This window comes from Pempheris klunzingeri, chromosome 24 (genome assembly GCF_042242105.1).
Source record: "Pempheris klunzingeri isolate RE-2024b chromosome 24, fPemKlu1.hap1, whole genome shotgun sequence".
Lineage (NCBI taxonomy): Eukaryota > Metazoa > Chordata > Actinopteri > Acropomatiformes > Pempheridae > Pempheris > Pempheris klunzingeri.
In genome coordinates, this window is record NC_092035.1 from 8831950 (window position 1) to 8846870 (window position 14921).

The following is a 14921-nucleotide window of genomic DNA, read 5'->3' on the forward strand; positions in this document are numbered from 1 at the left end:
AACAGGGGTCAACAACCTTCAACACTCCCGCTCGCCCCAAACACTTTGTAAGCTATACTTTGTGTTTGCTGACAAATACGACAGTAAAAGTTGTTTCACTGGAACTGGACCAGGAAGTCTGAAAAAAAAAAAACAATGAGGGTGCCACAATACAACAATTATCTTCGTACATCAATTACCGACGTGACCCCGTTAACAAATTAAATGTTTGAGATTCTAATTTAGTTGACTGTAACAGCATCTAATCTCAGTTCAAACATCAGTTTTAATAGGACAGGACAAACTTCTCTGGAAGTAACACAAACCTCTAACTTCAGTGACAATCTGATCGACAATTCTGCCAGAACAACAACTTATACATAAACAATATAAATGTCAATAATATCAACCATTCATTCCAACTCAGATCATCAAAAACATTACAAATCATTGACATCAGTCATTTAACAGCAGAACAAAAGGTCAAAATCAGAGGCGTTGCTTTAGAAATCAGCTTTATTTAATACAGACACAAAACACTTGTTGAAAACCTACCTGTAGAACCACAGAGGGAACATTTTTAACTCTTTATGTGAGTGAACAATAATGTTGTATAGATATCATCCCTCTTCATTAACAAGGTTTGTCTTTTTGAACAGCGGACATTCAAAGTAGCACAAAACAGCTACTTTGTCAGAGCTGCCGGGCAGCACGAGGACTGAAACATCTCCTTTTTGCAGCCATTTCTTGTATCAAAAACGTAACAAAGCAGCACAAAGAGCCAATGATTGTCCTTGACTTTTCCAACATGGCACGTTGATACTGATACTAATACAACTCTGTCTCTATCCTCGACTGAAATATGTCCACCCAACATCACAGCAAACGAAAGCAGCCCTCATCATTTCACTCTCTATATTTGGGACCTCTGGCTAAAGGTTGGCGTTAAAGTGATGTGTACCTCCTGCAAATCTTTATGGCTACAATTCAAACTATTTACTTACTAATACTGTGTTCCTATTCATAGACACTGTCAACTATTCCTCATAGAAAACACGCCCGACACCCTTCGACTATAGAAGGACAAGAGTGAAAACAAAGTGGATGAAATTGTTACTTAGAGGATTAATGTTCCGTCTTGTGCTGAAATTGTTGGATGCTAAATTAAAAACCTTATCGAGATTAAAAGGTAGAAACAATATACGTAAACGTCTTTTCCGGACTTCAGGGACTGAACAGATGTGCACGCAGAGAGGACCAGTTTGCATACATACTGAACACTGAGCCATTTCAAAAGAAGAAACGTGTGGTCAACCTACACCACAGCTCTACACCAGCTTTTCCACGGGATTTGGTAACATCTTTGATTAAAGCCACGCTGCACCTTGCGTGGAGATGGATAGTCTTAATTTGCATCCCATAGTTTTGCATTGATGAAAACATCGACAGTGACTTGCGACTTGATATTTATTTATTTGTTTAACGTTAACCACAGGTATTTTCTCAAGTACTGCACCCAAGTACAAATTTGAGGTACTTCTACTCCAAATATTGGACTTTTACTCGTTTACACGTTTATGTGACAGCTTTAGGTGCTGGTTACTTTGCAGAATGAGATCAATGATACAAAATATAATTGATAAAAAAAAATAGATTAGATTCCAGGGGAAAATAAACAAGACATCCAGCAGTATGTAAAGTAAGACTCCTTAATGCACTTTGATGTGTTGGTTTGATTATCGGTCTAAAAGCCAAAACCTTACTGGAGAAAACTGACACTGTGTCCCCTGTTTTCTGCTCTATTCCCACTGCCTGCTTTGGACAACAACATTATTTACTATTTTGGATTAATTATTGCTCATCTTTGTTTTTATTCACTTAGATTTATTGTTCCATTTCTGAGGACATTAAACTTTCTCTCTGTATTTGGTCTTTATTCATCAGATCTGATGCTGAGGGTCAAATGCATCAAAAAGTGATGTGCTATTACAGATATTTACATTTGTAACATCTAAGATAGAAAAATAACGCTCCATGTACAGACTGTGTGTGAGTGGTGGGATTTACCTATTCCTTCCCTGGAGGCAGCGCACAAACAGGACCTAGAAGAGATGAGAGAGAGGATGATTTAAACCAAATATCCTGGAAGACTGAGCTCACAACTGCATTATCATTTCATTTCATTATCTGGGATCATTCATGTGGCTTCAGAAATATTTGTGAAAAACAACCCAAAGACATTTTCCGTAAAATCTATTACTCTATTAGTATTTTGTGTGTGTGTGTTTTGCAGTGAGAGACAAATGAAAATGGATTTACCCGTTATAAAACTACTCTTTACATTCCTGGTCTGATCCAGTGAAATAAAGAGCTTGTGTGGCCAAACACACAAAGAGCCAGGACCACAACATGCACACGTTAGATTATGCATTATGTCGAAAGACGACACTGTACAAATGGTATTTGACCTGTAAGCTATAACACTGACATGTTCAATGATTGATCAATCCGGATAATGACTCATTTTACAAACACACTTGATTGAGCTGAACTAACTCTCCACCTTCAAAACTCAGCCACACCCTGTGCATCCTTCTTCTTCTGAGGAAAGGCCCAGCGTCCAAGGAATTATGTCCATCTTGGATGAATTCACAGTTTCTGTCCAATACTGACACTTAGTGCCTTAGTGTTTCTCACAGGAGAAGAATTTAATAACCATGACCACGATCCCAAACATTAACCGTAGCAGCATTCTGCAGATTTCATAAAAAATTAGACTTTTAGAAACACTAACATTAAAACACCTGATTTAAGGTTCGATTTGGGGAATTATTCTGTGTTGTTCGTATGTGTTAGAGCTCAGACTCCCAAGATGATTTGATTCTTTTTCCACAATAAGAATTTAATGTGGCAAAGTTATGGTTAGCTATTGTGAAGAGATACTGAAATAAAAGTCACTTTCTGGCTTCCCAAAGCAAATACTACATAGAAAAATCAGAGGCTTATGGGTTTAAAAATAAAGAGAAAATTTCCTGTTTTCCCATTTGATGGAGGAATTAAAGTTAATTGATAGTAAATCGGATTTAGCTCGGTGTTAAGCTGCAGTTATGCTGATGTTTAGACAGAACAGTCACGTTGGAAGATTTCCACTTCAGATGGGATTGAGAGGTAGACAGTCAGGGTTCACACCGTCAGGGTACCTAAACCACAAATGTCCAGACTCTAAGCCTTTATTACCACATTTTTATTGTTACTATAACTGCAAATGTTTAGATAACTTCTTTATGCCCATAACCATCACTGTATAAAATCCCTTTGTCTATATCAACCATGATCGGATGTTTAGTGCTTAGTGATTATTTAGTGCTTGAACTCAGTCCATCGGTCTGTCCGCTCTTCTTAGTGTCACTGCTTCATATCAAACTCATTCCTCGTGCTTATTGAGAGAACGCCTCAGTTTCCACACCACGTCGTCACTACAACCATCCACCCAGGCAGATTCTCACAGAGCACGAGAGTAAAGACAAAAAAGGGCCAACTGTCACACACTGACGCTTTTCACTCTCTCACATCAATTTACAGTTCAACACTCTACTTAAGACTCAAGAGGTCAAAGTGTTCCAGTGTTTCAATTTGTGCAGACAGAAATTGGAAGCATACAGATCCTCAAGTTAAAAACAAAACAATGAGGAACGTTGGGCGTTTTGACAGTAGGTGGCCCCCCTCATGACACTGAGCTCAGTCAATATAGCTTAGCTACATTCTGCATCCCAGAGTGGGACACAACGCACGTGACAGAATCACTTCACTGCAAATATTACAAGTGATTATACATATGAAAACACCAGCTTATGTTGAGAATAGAGCATTTTTAAGGAGGATATTACAATTCTAAGCCTATTCCCAACTTTGACACCAGTTCAAATCAAGGTTTTGTGTATTTCCACAACCACAAACCACTTTTACTTTTCTGAATTAGAACAGACGTGCAACTATAAAAGATCCACCTCAGTTTTGGGTTCAGTGTGTGGGAGTCAGGAGGTTGTTAAGCAAGATTTGGTTTATTTACCATCAAGTTTATGGAGAAAATACACAATTCTTTCAAATCACAAAGACACAACTTCCTACAAATGTTTTATTTTTCTTAACCATCAAATACAGGATGCACTGAAGCTGCACAGACATTCAGTAGCTGTGACTGGACATCTAATTAGCCCGGAGTAACAGTGTGTCTAAAGGGAGGGCAAAAACATCTATGCCGCTGAATGTAGAACTTACACTGATTTATTTTTTTGGTGCAATACTTTTCAGTTAAAAAGACAGAGAGAGAGAGGTCATAGTCCCAGCACAGCTTCACACAGTGTATCCAAGACAATAGCTGTCATAGCAGCTGCAAAGTAGTCCAACCACAAAGGTCATCCTTGACATGCTATGAAACTTGTTTTACCAAAAAACACAAATCCTCTCGTTCAGAAAACGCATGGTTTGAAAAATATTATGTATAAACATTGCAGTTAAGTACACACACAGTGCATTGTTCTGTAGTTTTATCAGTCACAAAATAAATGTCCCCAAGTGAAGGCTTGCATTACAGGGAAAAAAGACAGACACAAACAAAAAAAGGAAGGTTGGGATGGGGCAGTAACAAAGTTCATGATCAGAGAGGAGTTAGTATCTGCGGCGCTTGTTATTTGGCCCATCAAAGACTCCCCCTACTGGATTCCCCCTGCCAAATCCTGGGGCTGGTCCAACTTGAGGGCCCATTGGCTGCTGTTGCTGCTGCTGCTTTGGGGACTCAACTTCTGCTCGGCCCCCCATCGATCCACCCTGCGGGTATCGATCGTTTCGCTGCAGGGTATCACCGGGGCAGCGTTCAAACAAAACAAATGGTGTGAAAAAAACAATTGTATTTCAGGCATAGGAGCAAAGTTCATCAGTCGGGGTTTAGTTTGATCCAAGTGTCGCCGTCCGAGAGTAAAAGGGAGAGCGGTGAGCCAAGCAGACAAAGGGAGAGAGAGGAATAAGACTATTAGTTAAGTCTACAGTTTAAAGATAAAATTTCAAGTCTTTCAATATTTGATATAGTTAAAGAATGCTTTTTTTTCTATTTCTGTTTCTAAATAAAGCTTCTAGGGATAGTTCAAATCCAACCACTCCTCATATTTCATTTAGAATTCCTTAGAAGCCAAAGGATTAACTTTTAGTTTGAGACAAACTACTGTTAGCCAATGTCCTACAGAGAAAACTGCTTGAATGTCTAACATGGACTAATTGAGGGATGAGCTTTATTTCTTTTTCCTGATACATTACCATGGCTCCATTCTCTGACATCAATGGTGTCCCCATATTTGCAGTTCCCTCTGGGCCAATGGCTGCTCCCCTTCCACTCATGCCCATCATTTGACCCTGGTTACCACTGGGCCCCGGAGAGGCCTGGTTAAAGCCATCTACACGCAAAACAACGGAGCGTTGGTTTGACATTTGGTGGGTCGGCATGATGTACCCAGCGCCCTGCAGCAACTGTGGTAGCTGAATGCTAGAACTAGTCTCTTTGACTACAAGCGTTGGCTTTTGGTCGGCAGCTAATAGGACATCCACCATTAAATGAGAACTCTTTTTTTTTAACAACTTAGCTAAATTGACTACTGTTATGGTGCTTTTGAAATAAATAGCAATTTCACCTTTACAAAACATATAGAATTAATTTGATTATTGCCACCAACACAACCAAAAACCAACGTTACTTGAAAGTAGTCAACAGATGATATATTGAGTTAAAGTAGACACATAAAAAACACATTTTACAGATAGAATATATAATTAACAGAATGACAGGTTCTCACTTGGACGTCCACCACATCTTTCGCTAACTAAACCTCGGATTGCACATCACCTTATGGAGCAGACGCAGCTGTTAGAAAACAACTTTAGCCCATTTCAATAAGCAGTCACATCTGCACCAACATTAAATACAAACCCCAACAGCATCCTCCACAATCACACAGATGAATACATTTGAGTGTTTAAAAAGTATGTTGTCAAAAGTACAACATAACATCTGAACATGATGCAGCATGATGACAGATGTAAACTGTATAGTATACTATGAAAGGTAAACTACAAATATTAAGTTAACATGTTAAGCTGCACCTGAACGGAGAGCTTATGTTGTGTTTACATCATACCCTTTGAACCACAACTACCAGCAGTCAAGTGGGAAACATTATTCACGTCAGCCTCAGTTTGAGACTTCGCTTTGTGAAAAGAACTAAAGACATGTCAATACTGGATTTTTATTTTGACCTAACTAACGTTCTGCCATCAGTTTAACACGGATATAATCAATTCAGCTCATCTTATAGGAACTGTGCTCTGCTTGACTGGATCTGGTAGAAAACTGCTACAAACACGCAGCAGAATGAGCTAATTTAGGCTTCAAAGCTCAGCGCTTGGACACGGAATAAAGTGTGAACGCTCCCGTGTCGGAATAAGGGGCGTCCCCCCTGTTCTGCCGATACGATGCCAATGCCACCTTACTCGCTGACCTCACGTGTCTGATTTCCTTTGGAGGGATATTTCCAGATGAAGCCAATAACTAGCACTTTTGGCAATGTATGTATACACTAGATTCACAGTGTTTGGATACATCAATTTGGATCACAATGCTTTATTTTTGCCTTCGTCACTTAGTTTCCTGCATAGATAGTAACAAAAGAAGCGTTGTCATGCAAGAATTAAGAAAATTCTCTTAAAATAAACCTGCTTTTATGTACATTTTCAGTTTGTGCATTAAAAAATATAGATAATAGTTGAAATATTGCTAAAAAATAATAAATAAGATCTAATAAATATTTAGCATTTAATACACAGACCATACACAACTAAATACGACTGCAGACAGAACAGCCGAGATGAAAGCTATGACACCATGACCCACACATGTATATCAAATAACCTTAAAATGAAACACTGTAATTATCCATTTCAGAGACAAATGGCAGTTTTACTTAATGAGATGATGTGCAATCCTGGGTTATGATTTTTGGACAATGAGTGGACCTCTAAAAATCTGCCCAGACATTACAGACTTCAACCTCGGTCCCCAGCCCCTCATCCTGCACTCAGCAGATCAACATTGATTCTGTGGAGTTGTCATTTCTCAAAGTCAACAGACATTTGCTTTCACTTCTTGTCTGTGATTATTTTTGTGCCAAGATTTACTTAAAAACTGTCAAAAGTACTTAATGAGTGCTTCATCCTTTAGGATAAACTTTAAAGGTCACTATGGCTAATTAATATCATGCTTCAATTATAAATATCATTCCAATAACTTTATCATTGGCTTCTGGAAAGCAACACGAACCGTATTATCAAACATCACTTAAAATCTGCAGAAAACCGAGGATGAGAGCTTAGGGACAAAATACTTCTCAAACTATGAAACCTCAGCATAAAAAAAACCCTCTTCAGTACACGATATGTTTTGTTAGTACAGATATTATGTTGTCAGGTGGTGTCAGTCATTATGTTTTTCACCTTTGCATTGCATCCCAAGTGAGTCCATTTTGCACCAAAAAGGGTGCAGTATTACTTTACACACTCCGCACAGTGAACACGTCGTGTTCAAAAGGAGCCACTTGGGATGAAAATAATGATGAGAAATGACATTCAGGTCAATAAGCGATAATTCACTTATTGTTGCCACTTGATCTGGTTTTTGTATCAACCAGTCTTTACACAATCATGCCCGTACCTCCCATATTAATGGCTCCACGAGGGCCCAGCTCACCCACTCTCATTTCCTGTTCTCTCTGTAAGAAGTGAAGAAGAGCCTTCAGAACAAAACTCAGCTAAAGGACAGATCTTCAGTGGACAGCCTGCCACACAAAAGTATTCATTTCCTACATAAAACTGATGAACGCTGTGTCAAGAGCCCATGTCCTTCAGGAATATTCTTATTTTTTGTTAGTGGTGGAAAAGGTGGATTTTAGGTTTAGCTTCAATGCTAATTTAAACTCTGGCGAGGCAGAAACTTTTCCTCCTGCTGGTCTGTAGATTAACTGGTCACAGACAAGCTTCTTCAGTGCAAATCTAACTTGCTAATTGAGCCTCTATCAAATCTAATCAGCTTGAAATGTGCGAGCACCTCTGTATAACATCAGTAGTATAAAATGGACTCCAGACTATTTGATTCACACACGTACTTTTGAATGTTAAACATTTGTCAGCTTCTAGACCCCACCCCACTAAAAGTTAAGTCAAAAATCTTTACAGCACTCACCCATGCACACAGGGCCCTGACAAACCAAGTCGACAACAAAGCCCTCACAAATCTAAATTCTACTTGGACAAATCTGACCGCCGGTATGCAAGTATAGTCTTCCCCATCATACCTTCATTTATCTATTTTAACTGTCTTGTTTTACTGCTGATACACACACTAGCACTGTTCTGCACTTGTGTACTTGTCTGTCTTAGGTTTCTGCTTGAGAAGAAAGAAAAGCTGGAGGCCAAAACAAAAACTATGACCCACACTAAACTGGTGACTTCTTATCAATCAGCCAGATGTCTGCTGATGCCTGCAAGTTCAGCTGTGCTGGACGTAACGCAGCTGCTAAATGTCTGAGAACGGTCGGCTCGGTGTGTCAGGACCCAAGCAAACAGAAATAGAGATGCTCCATTATCTCTATTCGTGCATCCTCTCACAATAGCACAGCTAGGGACACATTTCATTCACACACACACACACACACACACAAACTAACACACAATCCTCTCTTTCACACATAATCTTGCAAACGCACAAAGTGAATAAAACTCAACAATAATAGATTTCACTGACCTGGATTGAGTCTGCTTTAGGATTAAAGTTTTTAATGAAACATCTAGACAAGGCTTAATCCAACTCACTGAAACCAGCCGGACATCGGTGACCTAATAATATGACTTTATGAACAGTAAACACTAAAAGGGGTCAATAAATGCAATCGACCGCTGTAGATCGACCAGAAGACTACCATCTATTTATGCTCTTCATTGTAAGGGTACAAAATATAGATAGAGTTCACATCAGTAACATATTGCACATTTAATCTGGTGTACCAAAAATATACAGCTACAGCAATAGCAGAAGTTGCTGCACACATACTAAACTTTTGGAAAATTGGGAGGGAAAATTATGTAAAATTACTGCAAACTGTGATGCTCAACCTTTGTAGTCTTTACTTACCTGTTAAATGGATAATGTGTCGCAATTCTAATGAGAAAAACAGCAATGTGACTGTGCTGGAAGTGACAGTGATGCCTGAGCTACAGCTGATTTAAGCACTAGATGGCAGCAGATACCATTTATAGTGGGGAGATATCACTGGGTAACAATAATCCACCCAGCAAACAACAGTACACACTGGAATAACACCAGAAAGGAGCAACAACGTGGTCTACAAATATTTGTAAAATAGACCTTTCAATTATTATTTTACATGTTTCAAGAGAACAAAGAAAGCTAATGAGGAGTTCAAATAATTAACGGTCGTGAAGTAAAGTATTACTGCTTACTAAAAATATATCAATCCACACTATTCTTATGACAAAAAAGGACACAACCCCCCCAGGAAACCTCTCATGTTCCCTACTCAAAACAACATGTGTTCACTGATAATACTAACTGTTGGTGTTATTTGATACTTGTCAGCTAAGTACAGACACTTTTTCCAATAGAGGACAGGTGACGACCGTAATGGAGTCAGTACAAATTTGACGGACTGTCCAAGGTGCGAGTGTGCGTGCGTTACGTGTGTATAAAGATGCAGACTCCAACAGGACCTCTAAACGGAGCAAAGGATTTGAAGAGAAGAGTTATAACATAGAAATCAACGACATAATCACACCAACACACACTCATACTGATAATTAATTATGCCTGGAATTCACTCAGACTTTGTCTTTGGAGAATTTTGGATTTTACTTGATATAAAGATTACACAATAGCTCTTGTTGGCTTTTTAATCAATGGGAGTCCACTTGCAAACAGCCTTTTTTTTTTTTTTTTTTTTTTTTAAACAAGCCTGCTATTGCTGATAAGGCACTGTGCCATGAAATGTATTTGGGCAGCCAAATCAATAAATAATCCAAATAGTTTCCACTCACGCAGTATTGTTGTGAATCCTTTCATTTATGGCTTATTTCAGAGGTCAGAAATTAGTTTAAATCATAAAAACGGGCTATCAGAGTTTTCTAGATGCACATGAAGCCCCCACTCAAAAACACTGTGAAAAACAGTAGTACTACTTTGGATATATTTTTAGTATGACAGCAAAACTAACTCTCACCCACACATGTTGACCTCCATCGATTTTGTTTTCTTATTCCAAGAGTATCTCAGTATTGACTGATTTTTGTTAACAGCTCAAGGAGAACTAGGGATGTTCAAAGAAACCTCCAACCAATTAATAGAGAAGAAACTGCATACAGGACTGTAGCACCCGACGTGAAACAGTGTCATACCTGTGGTCAGTGTGCGTGTTTGTCCCATGTGTTGTTTAATACAATCAACCACAGTATTACATTCATGGAAAGTCATGAAAATATTCAAAAGAGATGGAAAATTGTCCCTTTAGACACTACCGAAAGCTGCTAAAGGCAATAAGAAATTCGAGCACAGCAACACAGTTCAGTCGGTGATGTTTAAATACAGGCAGTGCCAAAGAATCAGGACTGAAGAACGGACATGCTGCTGACCAAAAACTGGGCTGTAGACAAAGTTAAATCTTCTTAGTATTACTTGAACAGTTTCAGAGGATCATTCTTGTGGTCCACACGTTGATGACACCCCCTGACCCCACCATATTTGCCTCAATGAAATCGATTCACTACGCAAACTGTCGTGACTATGTCCCCTGGGAAAATAGCTACTGTAATAAAAAAATCAATCACTGAGGATGATGACCTACAGAAGATACTGATGAACTGTGCAGGCTAAACAAGCTGTCTAGATCCATTTCACTTTAAGGTGACATATGACAGTCTTGGTATATTTAGGCAAGTATGCTTAAAATACTACATGATGCATTTCTTCTTTCTTTTGATTTCTCTCTGTATTCATTTAACTGAACGTGCAGCTGAGCAAATGCTCAACGTAGACAGAAAGCGTATGCATTTGTTGAATAATAAAATATTCCAGTGGGAGGCAAAGGATCAATAAAGCAATAAAGTAAAAAAAATAGAATGATTGTACTTTCAAAATGTTTTTCCATATGCTCTCATTTATAAAAAGACCCAACACAAACATTATAATCACACTATTTGACTACTATGAGCCAACTAACTCTGTCCAAAGCTATTTGATCCATATAAGCATTTGATCACTGTAACCGTGATCACTATGAGCAGTTTCAACTGTGCAACTACTTTTGTTTAACTCTTTTAATGGCATATTCGAGATTGTATATTTTTGGACAATATTATAATCTGTATCAAACGTCCAAATATGACTGAGTGAGTGTAATGTGTTTGCTGCGCCTGACTGCATGTATCCCAGCTGTACTCACATTGTCCACGTAGTTTGGTTTCAAGCCGTCTGGGTTGCGCCTCAGGTCCTCCTGTTCTCTCTGTCTCATCATCTCCTCCTCTCTCCTCCTCCTCTCCTCTTCGTGCCTACAGCCAGAGAGCGAGGAGAGAAGGGAAAGGAGTCAAATTAAGTCAACTAACACAAGGCCTGTTTCTTTTTAAAGGAGACCAGAATGCCAACATCAGTCTAAAACAGTGCCGACTGGACTCCCGCTAGTTCTCTCGGTTAGTCCTAATGGTCAAGCGAGGAAACGCACCTCATCTCTATCTGCTTTCGTCTCTGTAGCTCCTGGTTGCGGAGCTCCTCCAGTCTCCTCAGCTCCTCCTGACGTCTCATTAGATCTGGAAGGTGGGAGGAAGACAACATAAGGAGGCCTGTCACAGGGATCTATGCATAAAGAATAATGAAACTAAAAGGGCAACAAGCAGGACTTCCCTAGCTGTATTTCCCATGACTCAGGTCATTCTTTTACACTCCAAGTTTGATTTAACATTTTTGGCTCACAAAAGTGTTTTCCTAAATGTGTCTAGTGTCAGGAGTGTTTGACAGTGAAGACAACATCCAACAACATCCTTATCATGTTATGTTGGACATGTTTGTGCTGTAGCAAAGGGATACAGTGCAACAACCGCTCTTTACTATAGAGGAAGGCATAGATGTTTGCTTTAGGTACATAATGAAGGCACAACCCTGAGTGATAGAGTACAAAACATCCTTGAAGAGTTTCAGCAACATTACGACGGCCAAATGCCAGATACTAAGTATACTACTGTTAGTAAAGCAGCCCAAATACAATCTTCTTTTTAACACAAGCAACAATTAAAGCAACTAGAAAATTTCCCGCAGAAATTTTAGGCGTGGGCCACCGTGGTGCGTGCGACGTCCGTATTGCTAAACAGACCTCACTTTGAGCACCACCACAGATCGCTCAAGACGTGTGAGTGAGTGAGTGAGTGTGTGTGAGAGAGAGAGAGAGAGAGAGAGAGAGAGAGAGAGAGTGTATGTGAGTGTGAGTGTGTGTGAGTGAGTGAGTGAGTGAGTGAGTGAGAGAGAGTGTGTGTGTGAGTGTGTGTGAGAGAGTGAGTGTGAGTGTGTGTGTGTGTGTGTGTGTGTGTGAGTGAGTGTGTGTGTGTGAGTGAGTGAGTGAGTGAGTGTGTGAGTGAGTGAGTGAGTGAGTGAGTGAGTGAGTGAGTGAGTGAGTGTGTGAGTGTGTGTGTGTGAGAGAGAGTGAGTGTGTGTGTGTGTGTGTGTGTGTGTGTGTGTGTGTGTGTGTGTGTGTGTGTGTGTGTGTGTGTGTGTGTGTGTGTGTGTGTGTGAGAGAGTGAGTGTGAGTGTGTGAGTGTGTGAGTGTGTGATTGAGTGAGTGAGTGAGTGTGACACAATAGTGGGCCTTGCTTGCAGGCGGCCCACTAATAAACACACAAAGAAGCTGGTATTAAAACACCGGCCTAAAGGAGGACGCAAAATGCTACATCTCCTACCATGTCTCATTAACATGAGCTGATGTTCATGTTTAGCCGACTCCAGCTCAGCCTCCAGCTTCTCTTTGGCCTCTCTAATGTTCCTTTCCACCTGCTCTCTCTGCTGTTTCTCCATCTCATGAAGAGCTTTCCAGCGGGACGAGTACTCGAACTCAAACGTCCCCGGCTGAGCAAAACGTGGCTGTTGCTCTCTTTCTCTGAGGGGGAACCATAAACACAAAATAAACTCAAGGGCTTTACTAAGATCCACTGGTAGAGTTAAGATGCTGTAAAACAACTCTTACTTATGGTACTTTGGAGTCTTCTGGATCAATTTCTCAGACATCCCATCTTCACCATCTAAGTGCTCCGAGGGCTCCACAATAGCTGGACATGGGGTGCTGAAGAAAAGGGGGAAAACACCAGATTAAAACCCAGTGATATCACAAGATAATATGAATAACACAACTGTGCCATCACCCCTCCAAATTACTGCATCCCCGTACTCCTTACTTAGTCAAGAGCAGCGCTCCTTCTGTGCAGCGCTCCAGGGCTTTACGTGCAGCTATTTTGTTTGCAAACTCCACGATGCCTCTCCCAGTGGGCCGCCCACGGTCATCTGTCACGACAACAGCCCGCTCCACCGGCCCGAACTGAGAAAACGCCTGAAGATAGAGGGCTGGTTTTCAGACTGAATATCGCTGCACATAAACGGGCACTTTAACAGAGCAAAGGAGTAATAGGAGATAAAGTGCAGCAGTATACCTGCTCAAGCAGCTCATTTGTCACTGCAGGCAACAGGTTCCTCACAGTGAGCGCAGAGCCATGTGTGGCAAAGCGGATCCTGATTGGCCGATTATTCAAAACGGTCCCATCCAGTTCGGCTTTGGCAATCTCTGCCAGCGTCCTGGTTTCCTGGAAGACAAGACATTGAAAAGGAAAAGGAGGATGAGGATGATGATGATGATGATTCTCCAGTGATCCACATTATAGCATTCATTCATATTGCACTACAATTATTATCTTCCCTTAATGCTAACTTACAGTACAGACTATGCACCTGTGTATGAAACCTTTCCTCTAACTAGTCAAACGTCACCTACAGTCAAACTATTATTATTTACTAGAGTAGTAGAATAGAAACACCTGCTGTCATTTTCATACACAGTTTGAAATCTGCACATTAAGGCTGTGGTACAGTTGTTGCCATAAAATGGGTCCTAACCCCGTTAACCTGCTCTTTAACATGTGTCATGAGGACACACACTGTTACATACATGTGTCCATGTTCAGTAAAGGTGCAGGGGGTGTTGTGCTAATGCTAACACAGGAGCTAGCTCCTCTTCACCGCCACATTTCGGTCGGTGTTCACACATGTAGTTAAAATACTAAAACACACACATTGTCCCGACAGCACAGTGGGAAGAGTTTAGTGGCTACACACCAGGCGGATGAAGCCGAAGCCCCGCTCCCTGTTGATGAAGACCTCGTTAATGTTGCCGTATTTAGCGAACATGCTTCTGAACTCCTCCTCCGGGATATCCACCGGGAGGTTACCCACGAACAGCCGCGACCGCTGGGTGAACGTCCTCTCCCCGGGCTTCCGAAAACTTGTAATATTCAGGGTCATTTCTGCCGGGGCCTCTTCGCTTCTTTCCCCGTCACCTTCCGCCTTTTCGTCCGCGGGAGAGTGCTGCTGCTGTGGCGGCGCTGGGCTGTCTTTGTTCCCCGCTGTCTGCTCCGTGGCCGGGGAGTCGGCCCCGCGTCTGGCCGGCTGTGGAGAGTTACCGCTCGGCATGCTAGTCTGCTGCACGTTTCGGTTAGCCATGCCCGGATAAAACAGCTTAAATTCGCTATTTAAATCAAACAAACTTTGTGTAGGAAGCCTGTGGCCCAGTGTTGATGTTGCACAC

At 40.8% G+C, this 14921-nt stretch overlaps 1 protein-coding gene across 2 annotated transcripts; it reads right to left on the reverse strand.

The window, feature by feature from the left end:
* Nucleotides 1-4056: 4056 nt before the first annotated feature.
* On the reverse strand, nt 4057-14921 carry pspc1 (paraspeckle component 1). 2 transcript variants are annotated; one of them, XM_070855588.1, is made up of 10 exons: nt 14453-14921; nt 13774-13923; nt 13522-13673; nt 13314-13409; nt 13030-13226; nt 11805-11889; nt 11529-11634; nt 7733-7790; nt 5290-5426; nt 4057-4827 (listed from the first exon to the last, which is right to left on the reverse strand). In XM_070855588.1, the coding sequence occupies exons 1-10, from the start codon at nt 14834-14836 to the stop codon at nt 4648-4650; spliced, it is 1545 nt and encodes a 514-aa protein (XP_070711689.1). In that variant the 5' UTR covers nt 14837-14921; the 3' UTR covers nt 4057-4647. The 2 variants fall into 2 exon arrangements, 1 of the variants encoding a protein (XP_070711689.1); XR_011586018.1 differs by lacking the exon at nt 7733-7790 and having other exon boundaries at nt 4689-4827.

Bases quoted from the DNA above. Each gene is read 5' to 3' on its own strand.
- pspc1 (XM_070855588.1), bottom strand. From the start codon at position 14,836: ATGGCTAACCGAAACGTGCAGCAGACTAGCATGCCGAGCGGTAACTCT. The intron at 11,635-11,804 runs GTGCGTTTCCTC...CTCTGGCTGTAG, and splicing joins CGAAAGCAGATAGAGATGAG to GCACGAAGAGGAGAGGAGGA. The intron at 7,791-11,528 runs GTGAGTACAGCT...CACTTCTTACAG, and splicing joins AACCAAACTACGTGGACAAT to AGAGAACAGGAAATGAGAGT.